Source organism: Aphelocoma coerulescens, chromosome 13, assembly GCF_041296385.1.
Source record: "Aphelocoma coerulescens isolate FSJ_1873_10779 chromosome 13, UR_Acoe_1.0, whole genome shotgun sequence".
Classification (NCBI taxonomy): Eukaryota; Metazoa; Chordata; class Aves; order Passeriformes; family Corvidae; genus Aphelocoma; species Aphelocoma coerulescens.
This window is the reverse complement of record NC_091027.1, coordinates 2,672,210-2,684,193: the sequence shown is the minus strand read 5'-3', so window position 1 is coordinate 2,684,193 and position 11,984 is coordinate 2,672,210. Positions and strand designations below refer to the sequence as shown.

The window sequence follows — 11,984 nt, the reverse complement described above, 5'->3', positions numbered from 1 at the left end:
AGCCCCCGGTGGAACCGGGGAAGGAAGGGGGGGGGGGGTTCACCGCCCCGCGGACTACGACTCCCAAGATGCACCGCAACAATAACGCGCCCGCCTTTCCGCTGCCTTGCGCGACCGCGCCACGATGCACGCTGGGATTTGTAGTTCTCGGCAGCGCTCACCCTATAGCGCTTCTCCCGGGGAGAACTCTCCTCCCCGTGATGCGCCGCGCCGCCGGAACGCCATCATCACGCGCCGGCGGCGGCGCGGAGGCCGCGGGCGATGTCGGAGAGCGGCGGCGGCGGCGGGGCCGCGGCGGGCGGGGGCGGCGGGGGCGGCGCGGGGGCCGCGGGGCCCGGGCCCACCGACCCCGGCTCGCTGCCGCCCGGGGACCCGCAGCTCATCGCCATCATCGTGGAGCAGCTCAAGAGCCGCGGCCTCTTCGACGGCTTCCGCCGCGACTGCCTGGCCGACGTGGACACCAAGGTACCGGGGCCGGGCAGCGAGCCCAGGCCCTCCCCGCTCCCCGCCGTGCTCCGCAGCTGTGGGGCTGCTCCCAGGAGATCCTTGGAGCCATGTGCACACCCCGGGCAGGAACGGGCTCAGCCTTTCATTTCCCAGCCCCGGCTTTGCTGGGAAAACAGCTTCCCATAAGAACAGTGCTGCTCTTAAGGCTCTACTTTAAAAATTCCCATATTCTCACACGTTCTTGTATTCTCAAACCAAGTATTTAGCCTTTGTTTCTTGAGTAGATGTTCTCAGAGTGTTGTTTAACATTCATTTTTTTCTCAGCCACAACAAACTCCTCATCATTTGTTGCCAGTATTGAAGTTGGGCTGTCGGTGACAACTTGGGTTGTTCGCAGTGACTCTCAAAATTCAACACTTGCTGAATTTTTTTCCTAAAATTTTATGCTTCCAGCAAGAGCCATATCCTCGGATCTGCTGTCCTCATCCAGGGGCAGCACGTGGCCCAAAACCATTCCCAAAGCTGTGTGTCACCTGCAGGGAGCAGCTCTGTCCGTGCTGCCCAGGACAGACACCACAACACTTCAGACTCTGAAATATTCCCCCCTACCCTCTTGTCCTTCCTTTGCAGCCGGGATGTGGACAGTCCTGAGTATTTCTATGGATTTGTTAGCTAAATTCCTGTTCAGTTGAATTATGGTTCCTCTGATAAAACTCAAATAATCATAGTTAGTTGTTCCTAAAATTATAATTACATCTTTTTATTCTTCTCTGCTAATGCCACAGAAGCAAATAATTCAAGTTCTTGGCTAGTGACAGTATTGCTCAGCCACTTTCCTAGGAATTCTGGGGTGGAGGGTTTCCAGACGAACTCTGCTTAAACAAACCTCTGTCTGCACAGTTTGGGGTTGAAATTGTAGTGAAATGCAATCTATCCAGCTATTTAAATTATTATAACAACACACTGAGTGTTCTGTGCAATTTCCAGTTGTGTTCTCAGGGAAAACAGGATTATCTTTGTTCAGAGAGTGCAAGGAGGGAAGCACAGACAACAGAGCAGTCTGTGTGTGACAATAGCTGCACTGTGAAGGGCTCTGGCAGGGGGTTGTTTGGAGGTATTTGAGCTGTTGAACTGGATTTATTTTTAATTTTTTTTAGCCAGCCTATCAGAATCTGAGGCAGAAAGTCGACAACTTCGTCTCAACCCACCTGGACAAGCAGGAGTGGAACCCAGCCATGAACAAGAACCAGTTACGGAACGGGCTGAGGCAGAGTGTGATTCAGTAAGTGAGCAGCAGCCTGCACAATAAGTGAGATTTGACAAGCCATCTCCCACCTAAGGCAAGGGAGAATTGGCAGAATTAAATTTTTCACAGCACTTTCTGTTGTGCTCCCTGAGTTCCATTGGAAGAGGGGTCTGCAGTCGGAACTCCCCCCAAAATGCACATTATTGCTCTGCCTGAAATGGGTGGTTTTGAGTGGTGGAATATGGATATTTGCTGTCCAAATTATTGCTGCAAAAATGCTGTGCCTGGTGTACTGAGCTGGATGACCTTGATCTTAACTTTCAGGAAGGAGAAGAGCCTTTAGAGATCCTTTAACAAAAGAATCCTGAGGATGCCCAAAGTTGTGTGTGTAGACTCCAGCCCCTGTCAGCAGCAATCACTGCAGCAGCCTGAGCTCCTGCAGCACAGGACAGTTCTTGTCCAGCTGTTTCAGCTGCACTGGGGCCACCAGGATGAGCAGAGGGATGGAGCAGCTCTGCTATGGGGAAAGGCTGGGAGAGCTGGGATTGTTCAGCCTGGAGGGGAGAAGCTTTGGGGTGACCTCAGTGTGGCCTTCCAGTGCCTGAAGGGGCCAACAAGATGGAGAGAGGCTTTTTACAAGGGCCTGGAGGGCCAGGACAAGGGGAATGGCTTCAAACTGCCAGAGGGCAGGGTTAGATGGGATATTGGGAATAAATCCTTCCCTTTGAGGTTGCTGAGGCCGTGGCACAAGGTGTGCAAAGCAGCTGTGGCTGCCCCATCCCTGGCAGTGTCCAAGGCCAGGCTGGACAGGGCTTGGAGCAGCCTGGGACAGTGGAAGGTGTCCCTGCCCATTGCAGGGGGTGGCACTGGATGAGCTTTAAGGTCCCTTCCAAGCCAAACCCTTCTGTGACTCTGACAGCTTGTGCTGCTTCCCAGAGCTGCTGAGTTTTAAGCAGGGAGAGGAGGACGAGGCATTGCACACAAAATGTTGTGGTGTAAAGAAGAGCCCCAGTCCTGGGGAGTCTGAAGAGTCCCTGTCACTCCTGGAGTGGCAGGGCTGAGCCCTGGGGGTGCCCAGGTGTGTGTCCTGCCCACCCAGGGTGCTGTTACCTGGAGGTGACACGAGGTGCTCTGTCCCTGCATCCTTCACGGCCTCATTATCCTGTGGCTCCTTCTCCCAGTGCCATGAACATCTCCTTCCTGTCCCTGCTCCCTTGCAGACATGACTTAAGCCTCCCAGACAGCCTGTGCCCCACAATCCAAGAGCCTGACGCAGCCCCTGAGGTCATCAGTCACTTCAGTTCCTGGTGCTCAGTCCAGAACCTCTGCTGTGTGCTCAGTGTCTTGTTTTTGTAATCCCTACCCCTCTGTCTAGACTGTTACAAGGAGCAAGGGACAGTCCTGTTCTCAGGGGGCAGGGCTCTTCTCCTTCCACTCAGCCAAAAAAAAAGCCTGTGCTCTCACCTGCCCTCCCCTCAGAATAGCTTGTTTCTCTTTCTGTGCCAGAGTGTATTTGTGCCAAAATGTGTTTGTTTGCTTTCATGTTGACCTGGTTTCCACAGGAGCCCTGTTAAAAGTGGCTCTTGGCCAAGGTGTCATTTAAGTACCTGGGAGACCAGATGTGAGTTGTTAATTCTGTAGGGAGCAGGGAGAGAAATAGGTGAGTGAAACAAGTCCCTGTTAAGGATCTCCTGAGTAGGCTGCAGTTCTCACCATGTTAATGCTAATTGCAGTTGACAGGAGGGCTCTGGAGAGTTGCTGGAGGAGATTGGGGAGAAGTTTTTCAGAGGAACTGAATGACTTCTTTGTCTTTGTTCAAGGTCAGGAATGCTGGAAGCTGGAGTGGACAGAATTATTTCTCAGGTGGTGGATCCAAAACTAAACCACATCTTCAGGCCTCAGATAGAGAGGGCGATTCATGAATTTTTGGCTGCACAAAAGAAAGAGGAAAATGTGCCAGCTCCTCCTCCAGAGCCTGAGAATAAGGATCCTCCTGCTCCATCTCAGGATGCCTCCTAAAGGTCTGCTATCTCTGCACTCACTGCTGACACTCCTTGTGCCTCATCTCTGTATTTGGACAATGCAAGATAGAGGGGGCTGAGCCTGCCTGGCTTGGCAGGGGGGACACTTTGATCAGAGCCTTCTGTCATTGTCACACAGCCCCCTGAGCTGCTGCCACTCCAGTGGCTGCTAAAAATAACTGGGGCTGAGACATGGGGATGATGTAAATCAGCTATCAAGGAACACTGTGCACTCTGCCAGAGTGTTTGGATCAGGCCAGAAGGCCTTTTAGTCCAGTAAAGCACATCCAAAAAAAAAAAAGAAAAAAAAAAAAAAGAGAAAGCACATCCAGCAGCATTGACATGGAAGTGGCTGGATTGCCTTCAGAACTTCAAATGGATTAAAAATATACATTATTTACTGAAACACAGCTGAGAACTGAGTGGTGACAAGTTATTGTGGTTTAGCACTGAAAGTTTTAGGTAACTCTGCTTTAGAACAAACACTGGAGGGTTGAACTGTCACTGACCAAAAGAGTCCTGCTGGAGTAAGGGCAACCTCTCTGGGAGTGAAAAACTGCTCACTCCAAATTAACTGGTTTAAACAGAGCTACCTGGATCTTCCAGCTGCAGGGACTGAGGGTGCCTTTGTGGCAAACAAGTTCATTCTGGCTTTTGTGATTAAAATAACTTCAGCAGCCTCAGGGGGCCATAATTGCTGCTCTTCTTAGCACAAGATGTGCCCATCTTTGCTAAGGCCCTGCATCTGAAGGTTGATCTGGGTATTGAGGAACCACTGCCTTGATGGGAAATTTCAATCTGGGGAGCTTAAAATGATGCTGCATGAAAGGAAGTTCGTTGTCAGTTGTTCCATCTGCCAGGGCTTTCTGAGAGCAAAAATACTCCATCTGATCTGATTTATTTAGAAGGAGTAAGAACCTAAAATAGCTGTTCTCATGCTTGGAATTATCAGAGCAACCAGCATGGGGGTTTAGCTTAATAGTAGAAGTTCAAGTGGCTGTAATATCATCTTGAGTTATTTACTTGTGACTTGCAGCTTTAATGCCTTGAATTTTTGCATTTGTCTGGTTCAAGGAGTTTAAAAGTCCATTATAACCCACAGCAAAGTGCAGTTGTTAATGTATCCTAATCTATCCTAATGCACTGACTTGGGGAGGTACCTTTACATCCTCTAAACTCTCTTTATTTTCCTTGCAGGGAGATCCTGCTGCTGAGGAGCTGCAGTTGCAACATGCCCTGTTAGACTGGCCATGGATTCCTCATTCCCTTTGGTGCAGGATTGCTGTCTGCCAAAGATGATTAACCTTTATTAGGCCTGTGGGAAATAGACACTGAAATGGTGAAATTCAGGTGCACCTGGAGTTCTGCCTGTGGAGGGACAGCCCAAGTGTGGAGAGGATTTTGCTGTGAACTGCAGGGAGCAGCATGTATTCATTAGTCATGCCTTTGGGCAAGGGGGTGGGAAGGAAAAAAGGGAGTTGTCTGCTGTCTGGAGGGAGTAGGGAAGTGGCTTGAGATGCTCCAAGGAGCACAAAGAAAGGCAAGAGGGTTTGGGGGTGGGGTATTTTTTGGAGACCAAGTAGAGCTGTCAGATTTCCTTTGACAGAAGCCAGAGGAGAGGAAGCCTCGTGCACCTCTGCTGGGGAGCAGTGAGCAGCAGGTGCCAAGTCAGGTGTAACTCACTGCCCTGCCTGCTTTGGGAAGGGCATTTCCTGTTCAAAACTGGAGATGAAGCTTCAGGATCAATCATCCAGATAAATTCTGTTGCACACAGGAACACGTTTACAGTTGGCTATGCCTATAGCTGATGTCACTCCTATTTCCCAGGGAACTCTGGGAAGCAAAGGGCACACCAGAGTAGAGGATCAGGTGGAAATTTGTCTCTTTCAGCTTGGAAGACTTTTCTTTCTCAGGTGCCTGGTGGAAACTGTCCTATGCTTTCAGCTTGAATGCATGCAGTGTCCTCTGGGTGACAGTCAAATGGAGAATGTGATCACCTCTTCTGCCAGCAAATGTCCACACCTTTTTGCAATAAAACACCTCAAAAAGCATCTCTGAGGTCTGGCTTCTTCAGATTTTTTTTCTTAAGGAGAAACTACTTGAAGAAATCTGTGAGTCCTGATGGCTGGAGCCCTAAGGAAAGTGTGACCTTACACAGCTTGGGGTTAATCCAGGTTTAACAACATGGGGTTGTTTCTTACCATGAGATGAGATGGTTTTAGTATCCTTTCCACAGAAGATGTCTCAAAAAATGTAAAATATTGTGAGGATTGTTATGAGTAAAGGGTTCTCTGCTGGATGTTGGTCTGGGGGGTTAAAGGCTGCTCCAATGTCTAATAAAGGTTTTCCCTTAGGGGCCTTAAGGGCAGCTCTTGACAGAAAAGAATCTTTTACCTCCTGGTAAAATTCTCAACCACTTCTTTGGACCTGAGCAATTATTCAGGGGAAGGTTAAGAGTGTAGAAAGCAAATGAAAAGGATTCTGACTGTGCTTAGGCAACTTCTGGATGACAATTGCAGTCAGGGAGCAGCGACACCAGCTCAGGGGTTTTGTAGCAAGTCCAGCTGGATTTACTGCACTGAGGAGGGAACCTGAACCTGCATTTCCTACCTGACAGCTGCTTTAGAAGATGAGTGCAGGAGAATAGACTCAGCCAGGGTAGTTTTTAAAAGGCTTTTCCATTGTTCTCTCTGTGTTAAACTCTGAGCTCTGACCCTGCTGTGCTTCTGGTGGGGCCCGGCCTGTGCACAGCTCCAGTGGCTGTGGGAACCCTCAGATCACAACAGAAGCACCTGAAGAGTTGAGGCAGCCAATTTGGGATCACAGGCTTTAATGTTTGGGCTCTGAAGTCCTTGCTTTGGATCAGAGCCTTGGAAGCACCCCTGACATAATGGGACAGTGACAAAAGCCACCAAGTCCTTGTGATGAAGGACTTGTGCAGTGCCCTTTGATTAAATTCTTTCAGTGTCACAGCCAGAATTGGGACTCCAGCCTTAAAACCTCAGTGATGAAATAGAAATCTTCACACCAGAACAAAGCTGTACCCACCATAGAAGTGAAATTGTTCCTGCAGCAGGATGTTGGACTAAAGCTCAGGAATGAATCAGGTTTTGCTGTTCTGGGTGTGTTAAACACAGCCTGAAGAGTTTGGGGAGGCAGAGAGGTCTGAGACACTCAAGGAATCACAAGAAGCTCATAATGAACAGAGATGTTTGCACAAGCATCACTTGCAGCACTGCAGAACTTCCCTTATTTTCCCTTCTCCCCATGAAACCCTGGCCTGCAGCCTTAGAGCAGTTCTGATCTCTCTGTTCCTCTGACAGTGTCCCAAATGCTGTCATGTTAGAAAACTGAGTGCAGAATTCCATTGCCTTCCCCCCGTTATTCCTGAAAACATGTAACACATATCAAACAGACAAAGTAACCCATTTTTATAAACTTACGTATTTCAGCCCAAGATAAACTTAATTACAAGTACTGGAGTTAAATGATGAATAATGTGTTTATAACATATTCTTGAAGTAAAGCTGATTCTTGCTATAAATTAATAGGCATTTTCTGATTTTTTTTAACTTCTTACACAAACCTTACATCAAATAAAGGGATGATTCCTGAGGCACTTGCTCTCTAACTGTTCTGTGATAACTCCAGAGATGCTTTTCAATGACACCTGGAGCAGGTTACCAAGAGAGCCAGGCAGAAACCACAGCTGCTGATCATCTCATCAAGGTCACAGTTTCACCTGCGTGGATTTTGGATTCCTCAAGCCCCTTTGCAACTGCAAAGAAAGTTTTCGAGCGGGTCACACTGACTCAAGCAGGCTTCACCAGCGGGAGCAGAACCAAACTGGAGTTTTCTGTGTGATCTTTCAGGTCCCTCCCAGCCCAAGCCGTTCCAGGATTCCATAATTATATATTTGGCCAGTTCTAGGTTCAAATTCACAGAGGACTGGAGCGGTTTAACTCTTTCACAGATATTTTGTGGTTTATACTGCAGGAAAAAAAAAATATTTTACCAGTTTGCCTACAGAGAGCTCAGTTTAACCTCGAGCAGCCGGGGTCTCTCCTGCTCCTTCCCTCCCTTTCCAAGCGCGGCTGTTCGGAATTCGGCCGTAAGAGGGAGATCAACTCTTGCTTCATTTCCCAATTCCTCCCTGCAAATCCCGAGCCGATCCAGGATTCTTTCGCTGCCTCCTGAGTGAATCAACCCAGCAAGGTGTGGAGACAGCTTTCCCAAAGTGTTTCCATGAGCTCTGACCGTGCTTGTCCGATGCAAATCACAGCAGACACTGACATTTCTCAAGAGGTTTTAGCAATAGGAAACAAATTCCAGGATTTGGGGAGAGAAGTGAACAGCCCCAGTGATAAGGGACAAAAATCACAGCTTTAGGATGCGAAGCTGTGAATCCTAAATCTGTAATTCACCGGTCTGGAGTGAACAAGGCTGAGGTTAAGCAGCAGTGCCTGTGGCCCCGGATGGTTGTGCCATGAGATTGTATCAGAACCATTGCTGCAGCTCTTGCATTTTTGTGATTCAGGTGCTGAGCCCACAACAGAGCAGATCTGTGGGCTCAGCCTCAGCAACATGACTGGGCAGTGACCAGCCCAGTCTAGACACCATCCAAGCCATGCACAGAGAAATGTGCTACCTCAGCCATCAGACAGGGAGCTGGCTCCAACAATCCCCTGCAGCGCTGGGACAAACCAGGCAAAAGCAAAATGCAACAAGTCCAGCCCACCTGAAGAGGCTGAAGGACCTCATGTTTCTCCAATTCCATCTCCCTGACTCACGGAATTGAGTGCCTTTTGCACTGGTGTCTTTATAATAGATCCCTGCTCACTCAGGAAAAGAGAAAAAAAATCCCCAAAGCACTTCAGGTGTTGGCCCTACAAAGAATCCACATGAGAACAGATGGCTGCAGTTTGCTGAACTGGGGCCTTTAGGAATTCCGAGCAACTTTATACACTAAATATATGCATTTTGGAAGGCATTTCTAACAGAAATAGAAAACCATTGCCATGAGTTTCATATTTCATTGCAACTCTGCAAAAGGGAGATAGAACTATCACAATTCCAAGAACACTCCTAAAATTTCACATTTTCTACAAGGGGGCAGCACAACCGCAGCAAAGAAAGAAAACCCAGTGGGAACTCTTCCCCCACAGCCCTCCCTGTGAGACACCAGGACATTAAACACGCCCCTCTCTACCAGCATTCACCTCCACCAGCTCCTCCTGCCAGCATTTAGTCCTTCCTCCAGGCAGTTCTGTCCAACTTCTGCCATCCCAGTAAAACCAGGACTGCTTCGACCAAGAAAAAGAGCTTTGGATATCACCAACACCAGCCTGAGCTCCACACCTTCACTCCCTGGCTTCTCCAACCACACTACACATGCAAGACCGTGCAAAAAGCACCCCAGTAACACAAATCTTTTTAAGAAATCCCAAATAAAATCCAGTTCAGCCTTACTTTGCTCTGGAGAGCTCTGTGCTCCTCTCCCCCGCAGGCTCTGGCACTCTCTGTGCTCTCCCTGCACCTCAGCCCCAGCTGCAGGGGCTCAGTGGAGCACTTACCTCATCTCACCTCACCCAAGGAACACCTGAGCCATCTCCTTCCCTCCCCATCCCAATCCCCTCCCAGGGAAAAAGCTGAGCTGCTTCACCTGCAGAAAGGGATCACTGATTATCCCCAACCCTCCCCGAATCTCTGCTTCCTACAGGGCAGCCTGGACATAGCCATAAACTCATGCAAAGACCACCTTTCCCAAAATGCCTTGGAAAAGTGGGATTTGGCAGCTGCCGGCCCCACAGGTGGTACCTGACAGTTCCCCAAGGCTGACACTGCTCCCAAAACATCCCACCCGCTCCCTCCAGGGATGCCACAGAGACTCAAGGGATCGGGGTGTCCAGCAGCCGCCCTCAGTGGTTTATTTGGGAACAGATTCCTTTCCCCTTCTTAACGAGCACTCAGCCCAGCGCCGGTTCCGCGGGTACCGGGAGGGCACCGGGGCGGGTACTGGGATGTCGCTCCATCTCCAGCAGATTGCCACGAGCCTTCCCAGCCCCCGTGGCTGCCGGGGAGCCCCAGGGGTCCGGAGAGCAGGGGACAGGGTTGCTGTGGCAACAGCACGCCCCGGTCAGCCCATATTGAGCCCCCCTCGGCCCCCAGCCCCGGCCGCCACTGCCGACGTGCGGGGCCACAGGAGCAGCTCCGGCAGCACTGGGCTCTGCAAGGGGCAGGGAAACAGCAGCGAAGGAGTTGTGGCAAGGAGACAACCAGAGGCAGGATTTGTGATACCAGACTTCTGTGGTTTTGGGGGGTTTTTGAGGCAGAAAATCACAGCTTTCAGACTAAACCCAAATTCCGTCCCCGAGTGGCTGCGATTTTGCTGTTTGGCATCACTCCCACTGTGGGGCTGCTGAGGAAAAAGAGGGGCTGAAATGAGGTTGGTTACCTCAAAACACAGCTCACCCACAAGCTGCGGTGCTTTTTGGGTGGGATGTAAAAGGTTTGTCTGGTTACAAGACTCACTGGATCTCAAATGAACTTTTCTGTGCTTTGGGAGAGCAGTGTCCTTCACACAAAACAAAAGAGAATGGTGACGTTTGGTGGGTCCACTTCACCCCAGTCCCTGTCAATTAAGTTGTTTGTTACAGTTTTTGTATCAAGGCAGGATTTGCTCTCAAGGTTTCGTGGGTGTGCAGACCCCAGGGTGGGTCACACATCCCTCCCAAAGCCTTGCTGTCCTGCAGAGCTGCCTGAAGTGACTTAAGGTGGGGTTTGGGCATGAAAACCAAGGAAGCACGTGAAGGGAGTTCTGCCACGTGTGGAGGAATCATCTGGATGGCAGGGTATCCTTAGGGACAGGGGCTGGCAAGGCTGCACCACCACAGGGAGCCCTTGAAGCCTGTATGGAAAAGTGTAAAGAGGCAATCGATTTTCTGGTCAATGCTGCAGACACGGGAAATTCAGGGAAGCAGCCTTTTGGATATGTTTTCAATTAAATATTTCATTTAAATATGAGGTTTCTTTGCCCTATGTCCATCCCCACTGAGCAGACACTTGAGAGAAGTGCTCGCTATCCCAAAGTCAGGGAAACCTTCCAAGCTCATCATAAAGAAATGAAATCCTGGGGGATTTCCTGATCAGCATAATCCCAGGTCTAAGGACAAATCTGGTCTCTGCTTTGATTTTCAGTCATCCCACCATTAGCAGCATTTGTGAGATGATTTGCTGCCCTGACCACTGGTCCTACCAGATCAGATCAGATCAGGAGATTCCAGTCTGTCCTTCTCAAGCTCAGCTCCTTCTGCTATTGCCTAAAAGAAAAACCTCTCTCAGCAGAAGAGTTTTACTCTGGAGGCTTCAGGATCTCTGAGAAGCAGTAGGAGAGATGACAGAGCTGCCTTTGAATCGAGCTGTGATGAATAATTTGTAATTTTGGGAGATGTAATATGTATGACATCCCTTACCTCTGTCAGAGCTTGAGACTTGACTGCAAAGAGTGAAATCAAAGGGAAGCTGAAGAAACTGAGCTGAAGACAGAGCTCAGACACCGCAGGATACCAAGGCACTGGGAGTTACTGGGAGGTGATCCATGGAGAATAATCCCAGCCAAACCAGCAGTTCAGAATTCTGCAGGCATCAACCAAGGGCAGTTGCAATGTGAGACCCCATCCAAGAGAAATAAAGGCATGGAAATAATGTTCTTGGGGACTGGAAAAGGGCTCCAAAAGAAACGAGTTTATGAGATACTGGCTCATAATAGGAATTAAATTGCCCTCACTGAAAAGCAGCTGATGCACAGCAAGGAGTTGGGTGAAGTCTTTAAGGCTTTAATCAGAAATTTAAAAAACTGGAGAGCCTTTAGAGTGTTTCAGCAGAGGGCACAGAGTCTGAATGGGCACAGATACCCCTAAACAAGATTCTTCAGGAAAAGGTTTGATGAGTGTGAGGAGGAGGAGGCAGAAAATGAGATTTAAATGGCACATGCAGCAGCAGCACCTTGCCCAAGCCCCAAAAGGCACAGGGTGAGATTCGTGGGGTGTCTTGTCCTTTTGGACCCCTTCCAACTCAGGATATTCCATGATTCTGTGATTCTAAGATTCCCTCTGCTCACATCCAGCACTTCCCACTCTGCAAAATGACACCTATTAACACTGCTCACACCATCTCACCCTGAAGATCTGGATTTTATTCCCACAAAAAATCAGAGGGCAAGCCTAAGTGGCAATGAAGTGAGGGTCTTAAAAGTTCTAGGAATTCTGAGC

At 49.3% G+C, this 11,984-nt stretch overlaps 1 protein-coding gene and 1 long non-coding RNA gene across 2 annotated transcripts; one reads left to right on the top strand and one right to left on the bottom strand.

The window, feature by feature from the left end:
* The first annotated feature begins 261 nt into the window (after positions 1-261).
* Positions 262-5,765, top strand: BOD1 (biorientation of chromosomes in cell division 1). The gene is made up of 4 exons (XM_069028875.1): positions 262-465; positions 1,605-1,729; positions 3,514-3,714; positions 4,912-5,765. Exons 1-3 carry the CDS (start codon positions 262-264, stop codon positions 3,710-3,712), a joined length of 528 nt encoding a protein of 175 aa, XP_068884976.1. The 3' UTR covers positions 3,713-3,714; positions 4,912-5,765.
* A 1,373-nt stretch (positions 5,766-7,138) lies between these two features.
* Positions 7,139-9,269, bottom strand: LOC138118088 (uncharacterized). The gene is made up of 2 exons (XR_011154992.1): positions 9,184-9,269; positions 7,139-7,704 (listed from the first exon to the last, which is right to left on the bottom strand). It is a non-coding gene; the product is annotated as an uncharacterized lncRNA (long non-coding RNA).
* Between the last annotated feature and the right edge of the window lie 2,715 nt (positions 9,270-11,984).